Source organism: Mycteria americana, chromosome 1 (genome assembly GCF_035582795.1).
Source record: "Mycteria americana isolate JAX WOST 10 ecotype Jacksonville Zoo and Gardens chromosome 1, USCA_MyAme_1.0, whole genome shotgun sequence".
Classification (NCBI taxonomy): domain Eukaryota; kingdom Metazoa; phylum Chordata; class Aves; order Ciconiiformes; family Ciconiidae; genus Mycteria; species Mycteria americana.
The window spans coordinates 13,689,546-13,713,744 of record NC_134365.1 but is presented as its reverse complement, the minus strand read 5'-3'; the positions used below and the strand labels follow the sequence as shown (position 1 = coordinate 13,713,744).

Below are 24,199 nucleotides of genomic sequence, written 5' to 3'. Positions count from 1 at the left end.
AAAATTCAGGTGGCTTCAGTGACAGCAATGGCCCCAATTTACTGGGAGAGGAGGGGCAGAAGGATGCCAGTGCCCTGGTCTCATTCCTGCTGGGTCTCCTGCTGTAGCCGTGGCTCTGCCATTGCTCAGAACCTTTCTTCCAACTTACAGCTGCACTGAGGCTCTCACCGTAAGTCTGGCTTTGGCTTTCATGTTTTAGTTACTCCTCCCACTGCTTCCACATCTACAGCATCTTTGGGTGGGCAACAGGGCTGTGCCTTGGTGGTACGCAGCAGTCCTGGGGCACAGAAGTTAAAGAGAAGCATCACAGGGGTTGGAGTCTCGACCTTCCTACATTGCAGGGAAGTAATTGCTGCTGCCGGTCTGTCGCTGCAGTACCAGCACGCTGCTGAGGCCACTCAACACGGCTGCAACCTCTGGAGAAACTGGGGGCTCAGTCTGTGTCGGATGAGCCCATCAGCACCCCGGAGCTGGCCCTGGAGAGCAGAGGACAGTGTGCTCGCCTCTCCTCTGGCACCATCCCTCCCCTTGTGTTTAACGAGGCCTTTTACTTAAATAAATTAATTTTTTTTCAGAAGTGTAATTGCTAAATATCTTTCTTGCTGTCTCCAAAACTAGCAGTGTTTTGTTGCAGCATTTGTCATCTTTTTTTCATTTTTAAGCTTGAAGAAGTTGAAAACAGAGCAGGTCAGGAAGCAGCCACATCACAGAAAGCCCTGTCACTCCTTCTCTTTCTCCCCGCACCTTTTCTTGCTTATTTTTTCCGTTTAAATATCTTCTACCTTTGAAACACTTACAACAGTTCATCTGTGGAAAAACAATAGCTTTTTGGATCAGTCTGCATCCTTATGTGGGGTTTTTTTCTGAGAGGGGCAGCCACCTATCTCAGACATGGATGTTTGGGAAGTTCCTGAGTGGGAGTGGAAGATGGTGCTCCAGGCCCCTGTGTGTGCGAGTGGGAGCGGGTATTTGTGCACTAGTGTTCCCCCAGCTGTTTAAAAGAGATATATTTGTACCTTGTAAGCAAAACTCTCCTTATCGATTAATTGAACTGGCAGAGTGACTTACTGCCATAGAGGCACTAAAGGCAGGAAAGGACAGAACATCATTTTTAGATTGGCTATAATTCAGAAATATTGCTTATGTTACTGTGTCTTGACAATACATTTTAAAAAAACTGCTCTAAGCTTAGGCACCGGCTATGGAGATAAATGTGCGATCACGTCATTGCTGTTAGAAATACCGAGAAAAATATTTTGGGACCCTGAAGGCTGGACTGAGTATGCCTGCACTGGCGCCAGGAGAGTGATGGTCTACGCAAAGCCTACGGGTATTTATTCGGACGGCGGGGAGAGGCCGTTGCTCCAAGGGAGAGGCCAGCCCTGGGTGCTGAGCAGGGGACCTGCGGGCTGTCCAGCGAGGGGCTTGGGGCATAGGTGACGTTTGAGTCCTGGCCCCTCCCGAAGCACAGCTGTTTCTGTCCAGATGGTGCACTGGATTTTCCTTTGGGAGTAATGGCTAATTAAAAAAGCTCGCTGTTTCGATGACAGCTGTGAAAGTAAAGGTGATGTTCGGCTCTGACGTGATAGATGGAGAAACAGCCTTGGGAGTCCTTGAGTCTAATAGATGTGGGGATGGGAGCCCTGCATGACACAGCCATGGAAATTCTCTCCAAGTCCTCTATTAGTCATGAGAGTAGGCAGCCTGCCTTGCCTGTGTGGCCTTTTTAGCAACAATTACAGAAAATACCCTAGGCGTCAAGGGGACAAAAGAGGGAAAGGACTCTTTTGGAGACTTGCAGAAGTGAACCGTGAAGTAAACCCCTAATGAGATCAGTCATCCCTGAGCAAGTCCAAAGCCTTCTCTATCTTTGAGCTCCATGGCAGCGTACCAAGAAACTTGTCCCCTTCACACCAAAGCTTCCCTCCAAGCAAGGAGAAATGTGGAGGGCGACATCCTCATTAGCTGAGGTGTGCTCTTCTGCTTATGCGTCTGCAGTTCTGGCCCTGGTTTCTGCTGCAGCAGTGGTGTACAGAAAGAGCATAGTGGCTAAGACAGAAATGTGCCTGTGGCTTTGCCTGTCCTTGCCTTTGCAAAATGAATCTGGAGACTTCCAGTAGAGATCATAGCATGTCACAGCCACAAAACCTGTCCTGAATGCTTGGATCATTATCAGTACAGACATTCAGCTATAATAGCATTGAAGAAAAAACGTTATTTGTACTTGCAAAGCAAGTTACTGACTGCATGTAGAGTTAGTATGTCTAATCAGTAACTGCTGCTGGTTTCTGGAAGCCGAGGCAGCTGATTTGGGTTGGGCTTCAACACAAGGTGTTGGGTATGTCTATATGTTTATATGACACCCAGGAGTATGTTAATGACTTGGCCAGTGTGCGTAACTGGTTATGACACCTTTCAGCAGAGGTGTCTAACGTGGAGCTGCTGAGACATGTAAGGTAGAGGTTGAGAGTGGCAAATGATGGCAGCTGGTGAGAGAGGGCTGGAAGGAAAGAGGAAAAAAGAGGAAGACAAAGTCCTGAGGGGCAGAAGGGGAAAACGGAGAATGGAAGATTCAATCCACTGAAAGACAGCATTACGTATCTCAGGGGTAGGATTACGAACAAGACCGGGAGGAGCTGCGAAGGAAGAGAAGAGATTCAGGACAGATCTGGTGGTGCTGAGGGCACCTGGGATGTAGAGGAGGCTAAGCATGAGATGTTCACGTTCAGCGGAGACAGTGCAAATCAGACTGAAGCTGATCTTTGATGGAGATGAGAAATTCTTGGCAATGGTGGTTGGCTGCACTTTCAGATGGGAGATGAAAAATATCAGGGAAGAAAGGGGGCCATGCTTGAACTTCTGCATCAATTCCTAGCAGACAGCTATCCACACTGGTGCTAAGTTGTTGGCAGTCTTATCACTGAGGCCATGGAGAAGGTAGATATATGGACTACAAATGTCCCTCCTGGTAGTGGGTAGAGGGTAGCGTAGTGAAACCAGTGCAGCCTGTGCTCTGTGTACCTGATGAAGAGTGCTGTCAGTTCAGGAGCTTTCTGGAAGAAAAGATGGCATCTTTGGTGAGACCTTGTGGGAGTTGTTACATTTTCTGGCTTTTTTATTAAACTTGTTTGCAGATCTGCTCTTCCAGGCTCTGCTGTTTGTGTGGACTTCCTAAAGCTACCGAGCAGAGAAATAGCTGGAGAGAGAGCGAGCCCCAGAGCCAACATTTGCCACTGATTAAGAAAAGAGCTGCACCAACATCTGCCTGTGAGGTTTTGCCAAAACTCCTCCCCAGATGTGCATTGCTGATCATGCGCAGGCAAGCTGACTTACACCGATGCATTGGAGTTTGGAGCAGCAAATCTGCATCAAGATAAACATCCAATTTCCTGCGTTATTGCATAGGTGGGAAAAAGTAGATAAAAAGGGGTTGTAAAAATGGCAACGCAATGCAAATGCTGTACTAGTGTGTTTAAAAGAGAAAGGACATGTTATTAGCAGAAAAAATTAGAGTGGGTGAGGCTGTACGGCTTCAGCACGCTTCCCTGTGATACCTCTGGGTCTGAATCAGGCCCATACTCAGATTTCCAGCCATGAAAATGGTGGCTATCTAAAGAGCAGCAAATATTTTTGGAGTATTAAAGATGCTTCAAATTTGTTATGTGTTTATTGTAATGAAAAATGATGTTATTAGTTCAGCTGGCTGCAATTTTTTACGTGGAACATTAATCTTCTGATAAACAAGGCTCTGCAGAAACTGACTCAGGGTGTATGAAGGCAAATTATTAGTTTTTGAAGAAAATGATATTTTAAGGAAAAAGGAAATATTTATTTTAAAAAACATCATATTTGTGTGAAAAATATTGGTAGTTTTCCAGCCAGCATATCTTACAGTGCCTACAGTCCGTAAACTGGTGATTTATTTTGCCTAACTGAAGGCGAGGAGCATTTTTCTGTTCTGTTTGACGGGGGGTGGATTAGGCCCCAGAAGAGGCTGTCTGGTTACCACTATTTTTACACCCTTATGATGTTTTCTGAGACGTTGTTTCTGTAAAGTAAACTGGAAATCAAACGATGCCCCCTTCCCTCCACTTGTGAACAAACCTTTCTAGGGCTAGGCAGAGCTGCCAGATGCCTTCTGCATCTCTGGCGTGCGCTCAGAAGTCGTCTCTCAGCGCTGGGAGCCTGGCCACCCCCTCCTGTGTCTCCTGCGACTGGAGGGAGAACAAGAGTTCGGGCTTCTGCCCCAAGGGAGAGATTTCTCTGCATCTGTGTAGCCTCATACACCTTAACTTGCCTATACGGAATTTGTCTGGTCACCTACATGTATATTCATAAACTGTACCCCTCTTTGGAGTAAGAAATTAAAATGGAGCTGTCCCTGTTTTATAATGCGGTAGTTAATTCATTCTACTCATAAGCATGTAAAGGATTGCTTCTCGGTAGTAACACTGCAGCCCGTCACTCAAAATTAACACAGACTATGTACAATTGAAAAAAAAAAAAAAGATTTTTGGATATATATTTTATTTGACAGTGGTTTAGAATATCATACAGTAAACAAGATTTCTGTAAAAGTTAATTTATCCATAGTGGTGCGTTTCATAAAAATAGTTGCTCACTTACAGCCTTTCTGTGACTATTAATACATGGAATTATATTTATAGAGATAGAGCTGTACAGGGTAAATTCACAGCTAACACTACACAGAAATATTATTTGGAATGGGGTTTAGATGATGTGCTGTCTTCACAGGTTATCGATTACAGCCGCATAAAGCAATTACTGCACAAGGAGTAGCTGTGAACTGTGCAAATTAGAGTTTATGCAAGCATAATCTCAACTGTTTTTCAGATTTCATTGTTTGCTTTCTTTATACATAAAAATAAGATACTGGGACGTGCATCTACACTACAGAAGCATTGTCCAAAATCAGATTCAATAAATTAATGGCAAATTATATTGGATTCTAGTTCAGGGGATAAAGATTTTTTTTTTTTTCATTAAATAAGAGTTTTATAAACAGCTACATGGACTTGTGCTTTTTCAGAAATTATAAATGGATTTTTCTTTCTAAAAAAAATTGTTTGAAAGCTGCAAAATCCTTGACTTGAGGCTTTTCAAATAATTGGACAGGAAGAAACATGCCTATAAATTTCTCAGTCCAGTGCAATGTTTGAGACATACAGTAATGTGCTAATTTCTTGGAACAAAGCCAATCTCAATCTAATTTTTCAGCAGAGCATGTGAGGAACTAAGACTGCTAGAGAACATTAGTTTTTAAATATGAATTTTCGACAGTACTTAGCTTTATGATTTTTTTTTAATTACCAATGCATTATTGCCCAGGATTTTGTTTTAATTTTGACAGACAAATAAGCATATGCACACTTACACAGACACACACGCATCTTTTTGAAACAAGATAATGACTGATTGACTGAACTCGGAGTTATTTCCTGTGAAGGCAGACTGGAATGTTTACCTGGCACTTAAGGCTTGAAATTCAAAACAGACAAGCAAGAAAGATAAAAACAAAAAAGACCAAAGGAAAAAAAAAAAGGATGTGGGGAAGAAATGATAAAAAGGAAACCATTTTAAAAATGGAAATATATCGAATTTACCGAATGAGGACACCGACAACTGTATTTCAGAAACCAGTCTAATTATTTTTGACATGTGCCTTAGAGGCACCTGCTCTGCCAAACTGAGGGGATGAAAGGTGAGAGTGTCCTAACTAAATGTAGATGGGTATGAAACATAGCACTGTTGATAAGTGAAGCTCTCGTTTTCTGCAGGGGGGAAAGGCCTTTCCTTAAGGAAACTGCAGCTTTTTCTCTGTAGCACTCTTCCTTTCGTTGCAAGGGCCTTGCAGACGTCTGGGTTTTGAGCCTGACCAATTGGTTTGTGTGCTACCTCGCAGGATTTGGGGAACTTGTAATAAATCGCTTTTGAGAATAATTTGCAAGTACAACTCCACCCTAACTCCTTTCCAATACAGAAACATGGTTCGTTCACAAAAATGGCAGTAGAAATGGGATCACAGAAACTAATCCACTGGATTCCCCACTCCTCCCGTAGCGCCCAGTGAACTATGCTACAGGGTATCACGTGGACTATCCCAAAGGTTAACAGTGGAGACGTGTCATGGGTGTACAGTTCCAAACGATGCTTCAAAGAAACCCTTTAACCCCTGTCTAGATATGTCGAGAACAATATATTTACAACATTTTAGCTCCATGAAAAGATCCTCTCGGTTTCAGCTTGCTCCGTGCAGTTTTATTTAAGGCGATGTTCCAGTTTGTGATTGCTCTAACTTGTTCCAGTTTCTTGATATAAAGTTTGAATGAAATCCAAGTCCTCCATGCAGTGGGAAAAAAATGCTAAAGCTACACTGCACTATCCTTCTCTGATGTACTGTCCTTCATATTGTTTTGGTTTCTTCCATAGCTGCCAAAGTCCCTAAAATGGAACTGGGACTTTAGGGTCGATTTTAAATCTCCGTGTTGACTATATGCTTTTGAACTTATTAGATACTGTGCACATTGTCATGGAATTACACACTAATGTTTTCATTCCTCAATGCTTTGTGTATATGTGTGATAGTTAAAATAAATTAAAACAAACCAATGTGAGACAAAAACTAAGAAGAATGTTCTGCGTCAATTTGAGACAGTTAGAGGGCAACAGTCCCTTGCTTATCTGCTCATGGCAGAAGTACCAGACTTCAGGACGCTAGGTAGCTTATCTGAGCCAGGGATTTTCCATGGCCCTGGGGAGACCGTTGCCTTTCGAACTGTGGTGTTGGTGTTGCGAGTGCTAATGGAGTGGAGATGTCCCTTCCTGGGGAACTCGCTGGGTTTCCCATCAGGGTCCCTCTGGCTGTGGTCCATATCAATTCCAGGCGAGCTGCAGCAGTTGCTACTGTACATCTTGGTAGCACCTGTATCAAGCTTGACATGGTCAGGTGCTGCAGCTAACTTCTTCTCACTGGTATTTGTGGATTTGTGATCTTCTTTTTTGCTAAGAGATCCTCCTCTCTTGCTTTCCGGCTTCCTCAGCCTCCCAAACTGTTCATCACTGGTTCCAGCACACACGTGCTCTCTCACGCCAGCCTCAATCATTATGCTGTGTCCCACCACTTTGCTTTCTGAGGTGGGCCTGCCACCATCAGCGGTCTTATTTTTGCCTTCTGAATATCCTTTCCACGAAGCCTCTTCGTGCTTTGACCTGTCTACCTTTTTAGGACTTGCTGACCTTTCCCTTTGTTCTCCTAACCTTTTCTTTTTGTGACCATTCACCGAAAGCTCCTTTGGTTTCCTTACATCGTGTTCCCTCTTGATATCCCATGCTGGCTCTGGGCTTATCTGGTGAGAAGGGTCAGAGGGTGGGGCTATGTGTGATGAAGATAATGGTGAGATTATGTCGTCAAGGGAAAGAGCTACTTCCGGCAGACCTGGGGAGGTGGCAGAGGGAGCACTCCAGGAGTTTGGTTCGTCTGTTGTAACAACAAAGAGAAGGGAGTTAAGGGCGTATTCAGCAGCACAGAGCATGTCATGCATAGGCATATGTATTCTGAGCGACAACACCACCCAAACCGCATACCAGACTTAAACTCCTCTGTCTTCGGTGAGGCGAAACTCCCAGGGAACTCAGTGGGGAGGAAAACAAAAATAATCTCCCTCCCCCCCAAAAAAAAGTTCAGAAGAAGCAAGAACCACAGGGCTGGTAACTGCAAATGCTGGAAACCCCGATTTTTTTCACACAGATTCTGCTTTCCTCTGCCTATGTTAAATTATTCTTAAAATAATAAAGGCACGTGCTCATGAAATCAAATTGCCTCTTTTGTGGCTGTATAATGGATTTCTTAGCTGGGCAATATCAGCGCTGTCTCTGAGGACAAATGAGAAGGACTTTCTGCCATCTATTAAACATGTCCCTACAAGCATATAATAATTGACAAGAATTTGTAGCTCAGATAAGGTCATCACTGAATTCTGTCTCATATTTTTTCTAAACAGGTATAATATTGCAGTGTTTATGGCCCCACAATTCTTACAGGGTACTTACAAAGCTCTGCCTTTATATCACAGCGTCAGCCGCTGAGTCTCTTGGCTGTGCATTTTGAATTTCTCCTGGTTACTTAGCCTCAACACAATGTGGTTGGATTGTGCAGATCCTGTTTAATTTAGCTAAATAGACATCTTCTTTGCTGAATCATCATGATTTCCTAATCCATCGGTGCAAAACAGAATATTCTGAGATGCCTTTCTCTTGCATACACAATTTCTTTTGATTAACATTCCGGCAGACAACGAATCCATCATGACTAATGACAACATGACTCCTATTCTTACCCGTCTACATAGAGGTTAGAGAAATCACTGAACTTGGCTAATGTCATTCCCTATTTAGCACCATTGCCTGGCTCTGAACAGTATGAGCAATAATCTGTCAGAGAGGAAGGACTATCTCAGGGATCCATGGAAACGAGGTGGAACTCGTGGCAAGAGCTGCATATTTCATGGGAGGAGAAAACGTAACCTTCTAGCTGAAAAACAAGCATGGACTTCTGTGGGTCAGGACTAGTATCTCTCAGTGATATCAACTGTCCTTTAAAAGATACATTTATTTTTCTCAGTGCTATGGCTGCCTTCAAATGATCATGAAGATGCTCATAATCTCAAAAAATGGAATGGGTTTTACTGCCCAGCCTGGGATCTGCAGCTTGCTTGATGGAGACAGCACTTTTAAGTTAATAGCTTGATTGAGTGATTGCTGTCTTGCAGATAAAAATAGGAGAGACAATAGTGAGGTGGGTGACGTAAAGAGAGGGAGCAGCGCGGTTAGCTGAGGAGCTATTTATTTTCCCAGATGGTGTTTGTCATATGCTTTTGCATAATGAGCATATGTGTGGAGAGGATTAGCATTTGAGAGGGGAGAAAGTACAAGTTCTGTGTAAGACAAATAAACTTTGAGCTGGGAATCTAAATGGGCTGAGGGTCTCAACTGAGGTTTTTTTTTTAAAAAATCACACTTTCTTACCCTCCAGTTAAGGCTGAGTAATGTACCATCTGCTCCCTGCTTGGCACTTGAGCAAGAAAAAATAAAAGGAAGGCTCATGCATGTAGAGTGATCAGCTCTTAGGAGCTTGCCTACAAAAAGCATCTGCTTTGATGGGCTGCTTCTTTACTTCTGCTCTTCAGCACCGCTCCCCCGGTACAGGACCGCAGGCTGAGCCTGACGGGGGAGGCGCAGACCCCACCCTGGCTCTTTTCAGATCTGAAATCCAGAAGATCCCATTTTGGTTAACACTTGAATCAAGGACCATGCATGGGGTCCAAGTCACTTTGCCTCGTTCTCTAAACCTATCCTGGGACTGCTGAGCAGCATGAAGCTGCCTGTGTGCACCAGTGAGGTACCTGAGCTAGCACTAGACAAGCCACCTTGGGCCTCAGAAAATTAAGTTTGTGCTTTTTATGGCATTGTCACACCTCCCCAGGGTAGAGGTGGTGCCGAGCGTTGGCCTGACCAATGTATTTGGCTTAACTACAGTCTTCTTTCCCAGCTGTCCACGAGAAGATGTTTTTCACTGAGTGGCAGTGAAGAGCAGTGGGCCATTACCAGATCTTGTGCAAGGCTTTGAGAGCATCTGAAGTTACAGAAATAGCTTGTTACTTTGTGAAGTATCAGCTGCACACCAGTAAAGACATCAAATGGCCTGGAGCAACAAGATGCGTTCGGGTAACAAGGTTGCCTCTGTGCAAAATGTGCCACTGTGCTCGAATCGTCTGTTTCTTGTCCGGGAGGACAAGCCAGGTGGCCACCATTCAAAACCAGGGTGGCAAACATCTCTCGCGGCTCCTCTGAGGCACGAAGGGCAATATTGTACCAGTTATTAGCGGGACACTCAGGGGAGGAGACCTGGGGGTGAGTGCTGCTGTTTTATTCCCTAGAGATCGAGAACTGATTTATTAATGGACTGTCCCCCTAGAAAATTTTCATTTTTTTTCTATTTTCTTTTTTGGAGGGGTGTGAACAAAACAAAAGTGAATCAGCATATTTGTTACATGTAATGATATATAAATATAGACATCTATAAACTAGGACATGCAATATTATATGCATTACTGGATTTCTGCCTCTCCCCGAGAAAACTCTAAGAAAAAGACAACTTGGCCAACTAAGCAAGAAGACTTGTAGCCACAGCTTAAAGGGAAGTTCAGCTGTGGGAGAACCCCAGGTGGGCCACTGGCTGCTGTTTGTTTAAAATGCTGTGCCTGGCCTTCTTGCTGGGGAGGCACCTCTACAGGCTGTATTTCCAGCGGCTGGGGGAAAAAGCTGCCATGAAATAAAACTATCATTCATATTCTGTAGCAATATAGTACTTGCAAGTAAGAACTTGACAAAATGACTTTCTATAAGATTTAACTACCATCAATCTCAGGCAGCCAAACCCCAACCTAACCTGCTTTTTCTTTCAAATGAAATGAAATGATGTAGAAAGTCATCCTCAGCCTTGGTAGATGTTAATGTCAACAAGCCATCGTTGTAGTATGTCACTGGCTAGTGAGGAGAATACTAATGTGAAGGTATTGTAACCGACTTTCCTCTAATGTTTGAACATTATGGGAAAATTTCAAAATTACTAGAGTAGAGCAAAGTGCAGTAATATAAGTAATTTGTTGCTCAAAAGAAAAACCTTTTAAAGAGCTGTGTTCAAGCCATAAGGGTTCATTTGGACTTGTTCAACCAGCACTAAAATGATTGCTTTTCCATAACAAATATAAACAGGAGAAAAATGTAAAATTTTATTCTGTAGAGCAACTAAACTAATGATTTCTCTTTATGCTTATTCTGAGGTTATAGCTGCATTTTGGAGAGAGTTATTAATATTTCTGAATAAGTATTTTTTCCTGTAGTTTTTAAGCTTTATATAAAACCTATGTGTTAAGTGTGAACATAACCTACTTTTACTGTCTGTTATTCCGAAATATTTCAAAATATTTTGCAAACATACTAAATCAGAGACAATGCAATGACTTTATTTTTTTTTGCCCTTAACCTCTGGGAGAAACTGAAGACAGTATTTGTTTAATAGAGCATGGACTACTAATGCCCAAACAACTTACAAACAGAAGTGAAGGATATCGCATTCGGTTGAAACTGCTGGAGAGATTTAGGGACGGTGTAGTTTTAAATTTGTTTCTGACTTTGTCACTATGGATATCATCCTTACTGTGGAAGAAATTGTTTTTCAAAGGTATGCATCTCACTGAAGGCTAATAGATGCCTTCCTCCCTTCTTTGAAGGGAGAAAATCTCCCTTGACCTACTAATTTAGACAAGATAAATGAGCTGGGAGCAGCACTATAATCTGTCACTGTGATGGCATTTGATTTGGTGTAATTTAGTAGGTGTTTTCTGGGTGGCTTTTAGTTTCCACAAGCTACTGTCATGCAGGTTGGCGGCACTTCTCCATGGGATGTGTAAGAATGACTCACCTATGACCTGTTTCGCATAAGTCCCAGTCAGGGAGTAAATTGCTAACTGAGTAAGAGACACCACAGACACAAGACTTGAGTGTGTAGGAGGACAAGCAGGAGATGAACACAGCCATTTTGGAGGAAGAGTGACAAGGGGAAAACATCAGGAGCAGAAAGTTTCTGTCTAGAGGCTTTTTTGTTTGAGGTAGAACAACCATATATATGAATTTTTTGCTTTGCTACGTCAGCTTACACGCGTTCAATGGAGTGGAAACGAGGATACTATTCTCATGTATCTACTTGCTCCTCTCTTAACTAAAGCCTAGTCTTCTACCTGGATCCAGTGCTTGCTGACAGCTTATGTCTGAAAAGAAACCTGGCTTTACTGCTAATGGAGGAGATAGGTGTGCCTGTCTTTCTTACTTTCTGAGCATTGCCTGGACACTAAGTCAGAGGAAAGAGCTCAGCCTCCTGATAAGTTTATTTAATTTCCTGCAATACTTATGTTTTTTTACGGGTTGCTCTTCATTGCTCATCAGGCAATCAGGTTAATCAAGAGTCTGTCAGGTCTAGTCTTGCTGTGCTTATCTGCTCTGCCAAGATCTCAGGTCAAGAGAGAATAGACCTCAGATTTGTTACTAGGTTCCCCTTTTGCATCAAAATATTTTAAATAATAGCTCAGTAGTTTATCAAGAATGTGGGATTTTTTGTCAGATAAAATTAACCGTAAAGTACTAATATTAATTTATTTAATATTTAATAGTAATGTTAAGAGTAAAAATGGCATCACATTTTATTACTTAAGTACAATAAAATCTCAATGCCTTTTTAATTTCCAAAGTATGTGAATAATGAACAGTATATTAAAGCTTTGAATGCTTTCAGTAGTCTGAATGAAACATTTCCTGAAATGTCTAAGCAGCTGGTTTTGTACCTTCCCGGAATTATTTTCCTAGGGAATCAAAGAGTTTTTGATTAAATAAAAAATATGGTGCTTTACTTTTTTCCCCCACTTTTTATCTGAAATTATGTATTGCCAGAAGGTGGCAAACAGTTCTTACAGATGCTGCTAATAACGAAAATGGGACAAATAGTCCCCTGGTGAGTATCCACTAATGTTGGCAGTGTTACACCAGGAATGCATTTGGCTCTTTCTCATTATAGCTTGACATGTCTGTGATGTTCCTGATTGCATTGGTCTCCTGCAGCTTGTCTTTAATGCTCTCTAAGGAGGGATATTTCAGAATATTTAAAGAATCTTTAATCTTTCATCCTGGAGCTTCCACAACCCAGACATACAGCACCCTTTGTCTCCTGAAATAAATGATTCTCTGAGATTTTGATGGTTAGAAAAGCTTCTGTCCAGCTGTCACTCTCATGCAAACCTGACACGATATGCCACCCTTTCCCCCAGCCTCTCCTGGAAAGTGATTGGCAATGGACTCTGCCACCAGCAGTGGCAAGGGCCATCTGATGAGACTTCGAACGATCTCGACTCAAGTAAAGTTCACTTTCATCACCATTTCTGTACTCTGCATGGAGGTTTGTTAGAAAAAGTGCTTTCATGTTCAAAGATCTAATTTGGGAATTATCGAAACACGCTTCAGAAAGAGCAGATTGTTAGTTACGCTTGGAAGACCAAATCTGCAGAAGCTCAGGAGATTATATTGCTTGTTTTTGGAGCTAAGGTAACTAAGGGAGTGGAGAGAAAGGGAAAATTTAAACTTGGTGCAGAGAGGGCAAAACTGCATATTGTGAGGAAAAAATTTAAAAAACCCTTTAGAAAAGTGCTGAATGTTTTCCTGAAACAAGAAAGGCATACACATTCATTTGTGTTGGCTTTAATCTGTAGAAAGCACTATGGATGAAAGCAATTTTCAATTTTTTATGTAACATATTCTTTAAAGATGGCTAGCAAAGAAACATGGGAAGTGATTGATCTGACTTGGAGAGTTCCTGTTCTTATTCTGCACTGTTTCTGATCCTACACTATACCCAGTGCATCCTCAGTAAATCCCTTTCCCTGAGTTAGTTGTTTAATTATGGCACTGCTTCACCAGTATTTTACTGTCCTAATCACTTGAGATAATAATTTAATTGCCTTACAGAGTCAGAGAGAGAGAGGTGTCTCAGAAGACCTCTGGAATAGATGTCTGCTCTTCTGTTGAAAGTATACACAACCAATGTTGGAGAGCTCCTTCTGGGAAGGCCTTTTGGAGGCTGTGGATCAAAGCTGAGTGGATGGACATGGAGATCTACACCCATCGCCCCACATCAGGCCCTTTTTAGCAAGCATGGATCACTGCAGGTAAGTGGCCTGAGACCTTTCAGGCTAACACAAGAGATAACTAATGAATTCAGAAACACTCAGCGTTTCTGTCCTGGAGAGCAGGTGGACTGGATTGTCTCCAGGACTTGGATGATCTTGGGGTGCTGCATCTAACTTTAGCTCTCTCCTTGTTACCCTGCCATTGTTCACCCCTTAAATATAAATCACATCCATAAGCATTTCAGTATGATTTTGCAATAATGCCTAAGCACTGCATCATTTGGCTCTCTCCAACACCAGTCACACCTTACATCAGGACTGAGATAATTTTAACACTGCTCTTACAATGGCTAGAATAAAAAAGGGTAATTTCTCTATGCAGGAAAAAACTACCTAAAGTGCAGAATGGGAGAGGGAAAAATAATCAAGAGCTACACTTACGAATGGGTTATGTTTCAGACATGAAAGAGGTAAATTAATTTAGTAAATCAATTTACTAATTTACTGTAATAGTCTTCTGGCTGTGAATCTTAAGGCCAGATGATTATGAATACACAGTTTATCACTCATTCCAAGACCCATTTTAGCCTGTTCAATAGATATGGATCTAGTAAACAGTCCTATCCATTAAATATTTAAACCAATGATCATGATCACTAATCTGAGTGAATTTGGTAAATTTGATTTTTCCTTGAATTGAGTATCTGCATAAATGTTACAGGATTACTCACTAATACTGTGAACGGCTGAAATGAAAAGTTGCAGCCTGTACAGTGCTTTTACCCTCCACAGCAAGCTCCTCGCCACTGCATCAGTGTTAAGTCTACGGACAGCCTAAGTGCTAGTCTTGAGTGAGGTTGCTCTAACCGTGCATTATCATTCACTAGGTCCTTCGGGCAGTTTGGTACCCTTTCTGAAGTGCTGAGCATCTCACATATCTGTCAGATCAGAGCTACTCAGCAAAAGAACCTCATCCCTTCAGTAAAGAAGGTTTTATTTTTTCTGTGTGGTCAGGCAGTAGAGTAGAAGCTGCAGAAACCTCAGAAGAAACCAGAGCCATGCTGGAGCTGGAAAATCTATATTGCAAGTTACTGTATAATTAAAAAAGATAGAGACTTTAAAATTAGTTTTTATTAATCGAATTAAGCCACATTAAATCATAAAAGGTATTCATAAATATGTTAATAGAATGTGTGGTATTAATGAAAAACATTCTGCAGAGACTGAATAATTTAAGAGCTGGATATTACACACTTAATTAAACTTAAATATTAAAATTATTAATTATTGCAGCTAAAATGGGCGTTAACAGTAGGCATCACATCCTGTCTGGTCAATAAACAGCTGTCATTATTAAAGGTATGTAGATAATATATAAAATTCATTTAATAAGTGAGGAATTCAGAGCATTTTGACTGTATATGAAATGCCCCTAGAAAGTTGTTTCTGGCAGGCGCTGAGTGTTGGTGGTTCTCACTTAAGATCTCAACAGGATCTTAAGCAAAACCCATAACTTGGTTTGAAGGCATCCTTATTTACAAAGTTCATTAATAAGTATTCCCATCCTGCTTAGGGCAGAAGTTGCAGAATTAGTTAGTCTCTTTTTAGCAAACTCTTTGCTAACTTGAGGCTGCTGGGCACTGAAGGTGCAGAGCTGACCCTGGGACCGCGGTTGCTGTCGGGGCTGTTGTGGTATCTGATATCTTTCGGATGCTGAGACAATTTTCTCTGAAAACTGTATAATGGGATGAAAGTGCATGAATAAATGGATGTCGCATTGTAATATTGAACTCCTAATGAGTAAACACAAACTACATGTTGTTAGAAAACCCAGATGTTTAAAATTGTGGGTTGCATATGTGTTGCTGTAGCTCAACAAAATATAACATGCTCTATGGTCATGTTCGTAAAAAGTTGGTTGGAGAGTGACAGTTACCTCATAGGGGCAAAGTACAAAAAAAAGCATTTCATTTTCTGAGGGTTTTTTTTCCCAAGCTAGGAGTAACAAGCTATAAGAAATCTGACAGAGGCCATGAGCTCTGCTAACCTCTCCCTGCAGTCGGGCCACAAAGCATCAGCCAGGAATTGCACCACAGCATGGTGGAGCGAGAAGGGCAGAGGTAGGACCAGCTGCAAGTCCCTGTACGAGCAAAACTTGCCTTCTCCTCTCTAATGGTTGGAATAACACTTTTTTATGTCACTATGTGACCATTTAGACTCATCAAATTTCAGATGCCAATGACTAGAGTCATAAGAGGCCCTGTTAGTTTAATTTAGTCCTGGGTATCATAGCACCAGACTGCTGCCAAGGCTTTGCTGACACACCTTGATTGCCTCTTGCTGTACTTTTAAATAACTTTTTGTACTTTCATGGCTGTGCTTTTGTCCCTAGAAGAGCTGATGGCTGTTTATGGATTCTTTTAAGCAAGCTAAAAAAACCCAGACCTTTTACACCTGGATAACCACAGATCAATTAAAAAAATCATGTAAATGAGTTCAAAGCCATTGTATCCGAAGTTCAGCTGATATTCTTAGAGATAGAGTCTTTGTTGGGACGTACAAAGATAAAATGTTCTTGTTCCTGTCAAGCCAGAGGAAGACACACAATAGTTTCTGGGTCCTTCTAAAGAGTGTAAAGTTTGACCCCTCCAAATCACTATTCACTTAAAAATGTAGATGAGTGGCTCTTCTCTCTTTTGGGGAAATGCATGCCATTGCAGAAAACTGACTGTGCTGAAGAGAGGTGGAACTGGTTTTAGATCCCCTGAAGTCTGGCCATTGAAGCACTTATTGCACAACCTTCATGATGAGAATTATTGGGCCATGCCACAGGAATAATGGTTTGTGCATTCATAATGTCCCCTTTGATATGGAGCTCTATATAGTAAGGATACTATCACAGATGCGTAGGGAAGCTAGCTCTGATTAGAATCATAGAATCATTAAGGTTGGAAAAGACCTTTAGGATCATCTAGTCCAACCGTCAACCCAACACCTCCATGCCTACTAAACCATGTCCTGAAGTGCCACGTCTACACGTTTTTTGAACTCTTCCAGGGATGGTGACTCCACCACCTCTCTGGGCAGCCTGTTCCAATGCTTGATAACCCTTTCAGTAAAGAAATTTTTCCTCATATCCAATCTAAACCTCTCCTGACACAACTTGAGGCCATTTCCTCTCGTCCTCTCGCTTGTTACTTGGGAGAAGAGACTGACACCCACCTCGCTACAACCTCCCTTCAGGTAGTTGTAGAGAGCAATAAGGTCTCCCCTCAGCCTCCTCTTCTCCAGGCTAAACAACCCCAGTTCCCTCAGCTGCTCCTCATAAGACTTCTGCTCCAGACCCTTCACCAGCTTCGTTGCTCTTCTCTGGACACACTCCAGCAACTCAATGTCCTTATTGTAGTGAGGAGCCCAAAAGCGAACACAGTATTCGAGGTGCAGTCACCAGTGCTGAGTACAGGGGCACAATCACTTCCCTAGTCCTGCTGGCCACACTATTCCTGATACACGCCAGGATGCCATTGGCTTTCTTGGCCACCTGGGCACACTGCCAGCTCGTATTCAGCTGGCTGTCAACCAGCACCCCCAGGTCCTTTTCCGCCAGGCAGCTTTCCAGCCACTCTTCCCCAATCCTGTAGCATTGCATGAGGTTGCTGTGGCCCAAGTGCAGACCTGGCACTTGTTGAACCTCATACAATTGGCCTTGGCCCATTGACCCAGCCTGTCCAGATCCCTCTGCAGAGCCTTCCTACCCTCAAGCAGATCAACACTCCCACCCAATCTGGTGTCATCTGCAAACTTACTGAGGATGTGCTCAATCTCCTCATCCAGATCATTGATGAAGATATTAAACAGGACTGGCCCCAGTACTGAGCCCTGGGGAACACCACTTGTGACCGGCCACCAACTGGCTTTAACTCCATTCGCCACCACTCTCTGAGCTCGGCCATCCAGCCAGTTTTTTACCCAGCAAAGAGCACACCCACCTAAGCCATGAGACACCCACTTCTGTAGGAGAATGCTGTGGGAGACAGTGTCAAAGGCTTTACTAGAGTCCAGGTAGATAAAACAAGATTAAAAACAAGTTGGAGTGATGCAGTCTTGCTATTAATTGGAGGCCCTTTGCAAATTTACGAATGAGAGGGACTGCAAAATGAGCAGCAGGAGAGGGATTTTATGGGACCTTACGCTGCAACAGCAGAAGACTGGACTTAATCCTACGGCAAATTGCGAGGATACAGTAAATGTTACTGATTTTCCATTTTTCCTATTTCTCTGCATTACATGAAGAAAGGAAAAACTGATGCTGTGGAGACAGAGGGATGGCTGTGTTCTTTCAGGCCCTGTATTTTGGGTGCTTATCTTCTAATATCATCAACTGGATGGAAATACAGGAAGCCACCAAAAAAAAAAGTTAGAAAAAGATTTGCGGGTGGGACTTTTCCCTTCTTTGGCTGTCGAACCTGCTTGCCAGTTTATGTGAACAAAACCAGGGATAATGTTTGTTCATCTGTTTTATTCACTGTAGTTTAGCTGTAATTATCTACACTTTGCACCATATTAGTAAATCTACTCTAGAATATTATATTGTAATAATTAAGCCTTAGTAATAAGAGAACTTGCTCAACAGCCTTATTATTAAATCTTTTCTCAGATGTGGGGAGACACCGCCAATTTTGGTGTGGATTATAATGTGTGTGGATTATTGAGGTTCTGCTTTAATAATAATACTGAGTAGTCAACTAGGAATTTTAATCTTTAAAGTGCTTTTCAAGCATTAAATAATTAATCCCCATAACACTCCCATGAGATAGGTAAGTAAATATTTCTATCCCTGTTATACAGATGGAGGAAGCGTGGGTAAGACAATTCAGCTGGACTGGCCAAAGCCACTGGGAGTGTAATTGCCAAAGCAATGCTTAGGACTGTGGAAAGGACTCAGTATTTTTGCATTTAAAAAGTAAGGAAAAGCTATTGCTTCCCTGAAAGCGCAAAAACATTGCCACAAAAACCAAAAATGTCTACCCATGCATCCCTCTCTCTTTCAAAACTGTGTTTTCTTTTTCTATATTGAGGGATACCTATGTAAAAGGTCTACATATCTTTTAAAATAGAAATTTGCTGTAAGACAGAAATAACTATACGCACCCACATATCCATACACATACACTGTTATTTAACAGAAGGATGTTCTACTTTGCTACCAGCCGCTACATATTTATTAAATACTAAAGACATGTTTGTAAAGCAAATTTTAATATTCAGTTTTGTCCTTGAATAGTTTTTACCCACAGCAATGAAACAGCTAGAACCTTTGGGAGCCCATATTCAAATTGCCTGATGGTTTTAGACCAATTTTATTAACCAGTATATTGATTCATTTAGTAAGTCCTGTTTTTTTTTTTTTTTACACACCACAGGTTCCTGAAATTAAGTTGGTATTGCTAGAAATAAGAAGGTGGTATTGGAAATGCAGCAGGAATATGAATGAATGTTTGCAGTTCCACCAAGGTGGTCACAGAAGGAAAGGGCACTTTTCCAAAATGGCTATTGATTTTTGCACTCACATCAGATGAATGATATATGGGGTAGTTCAAGTTTCAAATAACACCCAACCTCAGCTCTAGAGATTTATAAAATGAGCATTAAAAATAGGGTGAATTGGATTATCTGATCACTACTCTGAACAGGTAGGAGTATTTGGCTTAAATGTACAGGCCAAGATGCTTTAGCCATTTATTAGGCAAACATAAAAGCTTCAGACATACTAACAGAGTTAAAGAACTAAAAAAATACAATTTGCAGCTGACTGGAGATTTCTGAAGGATTTAACTGTATTCAAACTATAAAAACACAGTATAAGCTCCCAATTTTTCATCTATTTTTGCAAATATAAATGCAGTGGTCACTAGTAAGGGATACCAAACCCATGGTGCAAGAAAGCACAGGCACGTGCCACTTGATCTGGATGTACTTTCTAAACCACCTTCTAGCACTTGCATCTCTCCTGTGCTATATCTAACTTCAAGTAAGCCTGCTGATCATCTTCCATAAGTGATTATTTATACAAAATGGAACAATTCCTGTGGGAGACATGCGGACTCAAAACAGACTGCACTATGATGTTATGGTACGGGCCTCTCCTAAGACATGCTAGAATGGTCGATATATCTGTTCTGCATCAGGAAATTTGACTTACATCCTTGGTCAGTGCTCTAATAAATGGTAGCACAGCCACAATTTTGTTGGGAAAAGCCCCATTGCAAAACCAGCTCTTTAGGAAAATCCTCCCTCTCAAAACTCTTTCATTAAAAACACCTGAAATTGAAACACTTTGACACATGTATTTTCATTTGACCTGATATTAGTTTTTTTACCAATCAAGTATTTTGCTTTTGGTGTTGACCCAAATTAAATTGCTTTTGATTTTCTGGATATATGTTACTGGGAAAAAAATTCTGTCCTAACACTTCCTGCCAAATAAATAATCAGAACCATTCATGGCTGAGTGACTGCAAAACTAACTTTAGCTGTATTTATAGAGGATTTACGTTTCTACTTATTTCAGGAAAAAAAGACTTATTTCCTGTATCCGTTATGCTATAGGAGGAAAAATAAAGATAATGCATAGAAAGCTATGGTTATAAATATCGAACGCTTGTGGTGGAACGGCAGTTCACTGAACTTCCTATGCTTGACAACTGAGACTTGTAAAATGGCCCTAATGCCAGCTTGGATTTTTTAACCTCATGATCTCTCTAAACTACTTCTAGTGAAGTGCAAAGGAGAACAAAGCAGAAGTAAGGTGAGAATGACTGCAACGAATGGTGCAACTCAGATTTCTGCACGATGCAGAAACTCCTTTGTTGCTAGGAGGTTTCCGATGGTGACATACACACTTGAACAACGCGGCTGCAATTTTCAAATGGCCTCTAGATGTGTCCAGCTCTGCACTAGCAAAGTATAGGGACATGTCTGTGTTCAAAAAATTCTTATTTATAGACACAAATTGGAAAGAAGATATAACTGGAAACACATGCAAGCAATCGATTAGATTACCCAGATTTGCATCCACAAGACTGATACCTTAAGCAGAGCTTAGTGCCTGGGTGCTGGGGGCAGGAATTCTGTGGGCATCACACTGGAGGAGCTGCTCGAAGCTCAAAGGCTAGGAGGATACCTTTGGGTATAAATCCCTTTCTATTTCCAATCTACTTCAATAGTGTGAGACTGGCCTTATAATTTTAGCAGATATAGTACATTGTGCAAAGTCTACAGCAGACAAACTGAATGCATCTGAACACTTTTGCATTTTCTGTGACGACAGCAATCCATAAAAAATAAGAAAAAATAAGTTTTTCTTTTCCATTGCTTTCCAGGTATCATTTCTGGGCCATGACTCTGCAGTACAAATTTGATGTATCTGAACAATCTGCGCAGTTGGATCTGATTTATGAAGAAAATAGCTTGAAATCAAGTGCAAACTGCTATGTGTAAATTCAGCATAGCCACTGGGTTTAAAAAATGAGTATTGCCTTAGAGCGTCTTCCAAAAAGTCTTCAATTTTACATTAGTTATTTCTTCCAGAGGCTGCATATAAGTATTGTTTGAGATCAGCATTTAACTTCCACCTTCACATTGCTAATATTTTTGCAAGCCAAGTACCATAAGGAAGGGGAAAATTATGGCTTTGGTTCCCAAAAGTTCAAGATTTTCTACCGGAAAAGTTGTATTCAGAGGATAAATTTTTGTCATGAGAAAAAGGGGATATATAGCAGACCTATGGCTGTGTTTCTTGCACTAGCAGCAGTGTGACATGAAGAACTAGTTATCTAGGATATTAAAAGACATTTGCAAAATGCATAGCTGCTTTGATATCTAAGATAATCAGTTATGAAAGAAAAGTCAAATACTGTAGAAACTACTAAGCGAGCTAACATGTAAGAAAAAGTTGGAAAAAACTCTATTAACAGTTGTGAGAAACAAAAGCATATTAGAGAAAGATAATATACATGCAGAGTTTACAAACCGTGTCTTTAGGGTGGCCCAATAAGTAGAAATATGGGGACCCATGCTTGTCACTTTTCATGCACATGGAGAGACTGGAAGGTACCATTCCTAAAGGAAGGGGAGGAACAGCCTAGGACCAATCATTAGAATTAACAGAACCAGTGACATACAGATATTGTACTATTGTTAGAAAAGAGAATTCTTAGTAAGTTTAGAATAACTGAGTAAAAAGCTTATATGTAACAGGAAAGAAGTATTTGTGTAAAGCCAAGACAAATAAGCATGCTGTAAGTCTAAATATTAGTGGATGACTGAAACTAATGTGCATATATATTCAGGACGTAGATTCACCTGGACTATGGATGTGGAGTACATCTTGAGGTGCTTTTTGAAGGAGTCATAACAAATAAAAAGCAAAGGGTTTAATGCATTTCAGAACTGTGCCAATTTATTTGTATGAAAAAATCCTTGTATTGGTATCAACTCTGACATTTTTTGGTTTTGTTGGTGGGGTAGTGCTGACACATGAGCTGAGAGTTTCTTCAAGGCCCTTCAAAAATGACTGCTGCTAAATACCTTCTACCTTTTATCTGTTAACCAGCAATATTTTTGTGTATAGTGAAACTTTACTTTTTACATACAGAACTGTTCCCTTAAATAGCCAAAAATGAATCTAAACTCTAGTTCTGGAAGGTCGCCTGAATGTCATGAAGCCATGGGGTGAGTTTTGTACATAATTTAACATCATGTGAAACAACAGAGATTCCAAAAATGTGCAATGCAACTCCAGGACAAGTCTTTTAACAAGTCTTTTAACAAAAAGTCAAACAAACAGGAAGAGAGAGGGAAAGAACCACTGTTGTATACATCCATCAACTGCCAACCAGCCCTGAGACAGGATCCTTGTTCACCAAACCTCATTGATTCTGGTTCTTGCGGCTCTGCGTGTGTTAGTGCCACACCCTGACCCAGCATGCTCATGGCCGGATCCGTATTTCCAAGACAGGGCAATGGAAATGTTTTCCAAAATCTCAGTGTGACTGGGCTGGAGTCTCTAAAACTTACAGCTTTCTGCAGAACTTCTTAAGCAACTTAAAACTCAGTGAAAAACTACCAAGCTTGTTAGAAAGTATGATTTTGAAGTCCTGCTGTGAAAGCAGGAGGGGAAATGAATTCACTTTCTCCTAGATGTTCCTCATGGGTGAAATTCAGTGTTTCTGCTCCCTCTGCAGTGCCAGGCAGAAAGTAACTGGGGAAGGAGGTTGTGTCTTGCCAGAGGGATGGAGTCCACCTACAAGTGTTAATCGTGCTTCAGCCTCCTCCACCTTTATGTCCTGTTTGCAATTTGGTTGTAAGACTCATTGCTTTCAGATACTTCTAGGAACTTATATTTTAATGTAGCTTTGAGTAATGACAGCTCCAGTTGGGAAATGCTAGGAGCAGTAAGCCAGAAGAAGCAAGCTGCCAGGACTGCTGGAACTGAGAATGAAACTTCCCAGGCTTTCCTACGGACCTTGTTCCATAGATATGTAGAGAAAACAGTGGTTGCTCTCAGAGAAAAATGTAGCTTCCTGGGGCTGATCCGTCATTAGAATTAACTTGCCTCTTGCAGAGCTCATTGCTGGATGGAGAGGCTGTGATTTGTTAGTTTTACTTAATCTTTAATGTTACTATTTTGGGATTTTGTGAACAGTTTTCCCATGTTTTGCCTTTAGGGATGCCTCTTCATCCCAATGCTTGGCTGCGCAATGTAGATGTCCTTCTGATGGTGCTTATACAGCTATGGCTACAGCCTGACAAATATAAGCATCTCTAATTAGGCTCCCACAGTGTAAGCAGACAGATTTTTAGAAGTGTTGTGCACCCAGTAGCTCCTGCTGAAGTCAATAACCTCTTAGGTAGATGTGTACACAGGGAATTAGGCAGCCATTGCAAGAAAAATCTGGTCTGTCATTTTATTCAAATTGTATTTAATGCCAGTCGGAGAAGTGCTCAGTGCTACAGTGATGACTGTGAGTTGTGTGTCCTATGGCATGTATGAAACCTCACACTCCCTCCAGCCAGACTCCCCGGGCATTAAGTACGTTTCAGGATCAGGATTCCCAGCAGTACTGCTAGTCTTTCTTGCACAGTAATATGATTTCTTACCATGACTTGGTTCTTTGGAGAACATGGCTGGCAGACTGTTTCCTATGAAACATGATGCTGATGTCCTTCGGGTTTGGATGAGCTGTGATAATTCACCCTCAGTGGAAGCACAGTTCCTCTGGCTATCCTTATACTCAGCAAACATGTTCTGAGATGCTGGGTGATAAAACATCTGTTTTCTAAGCCTCTTTTGTTGCACCCTGCTATGAACTCAGCTACTGTTTTGGAGCATTAATCATATCCGTGCTCTTTCCCATATATTCTGATGGTACTGTGCACGCTAC

The 24,199-nt window shown here is 41.4% G+C and overlaps 1 protein-coding gene across 15 annotated transcripts in view; it reads right to left on the bottom strand.

Annotated features, from left to right (window-relative positions):
• Window positions 1-4,540: 4,540 nt before the first annotated feature.
• Window positions 4,541-24,199, bottom strand: part of MAGI2 (membrane associated guanylate kinase, WW and PDZ domain containing 2) — a 776,755-nt gene continuing 757,096 nt past the window's right edge. For all 15 annotated transcript variants that reach the window (XM_075491038.1, XM_075491056.1, XM_075491102.1 and 12 more), the window contains one exon: window positions 4,541-7,498. In XM_075491038.1, coding sequence (XP_075347153.1) covers window positions 6,699-7,498 — 800 coding nt within the window. In that variant the 3' untranslated portion in view covers window positions 4,541-6,698. The remainder of the gene's footprint in view (window positions 7,499-24,199) is intronic.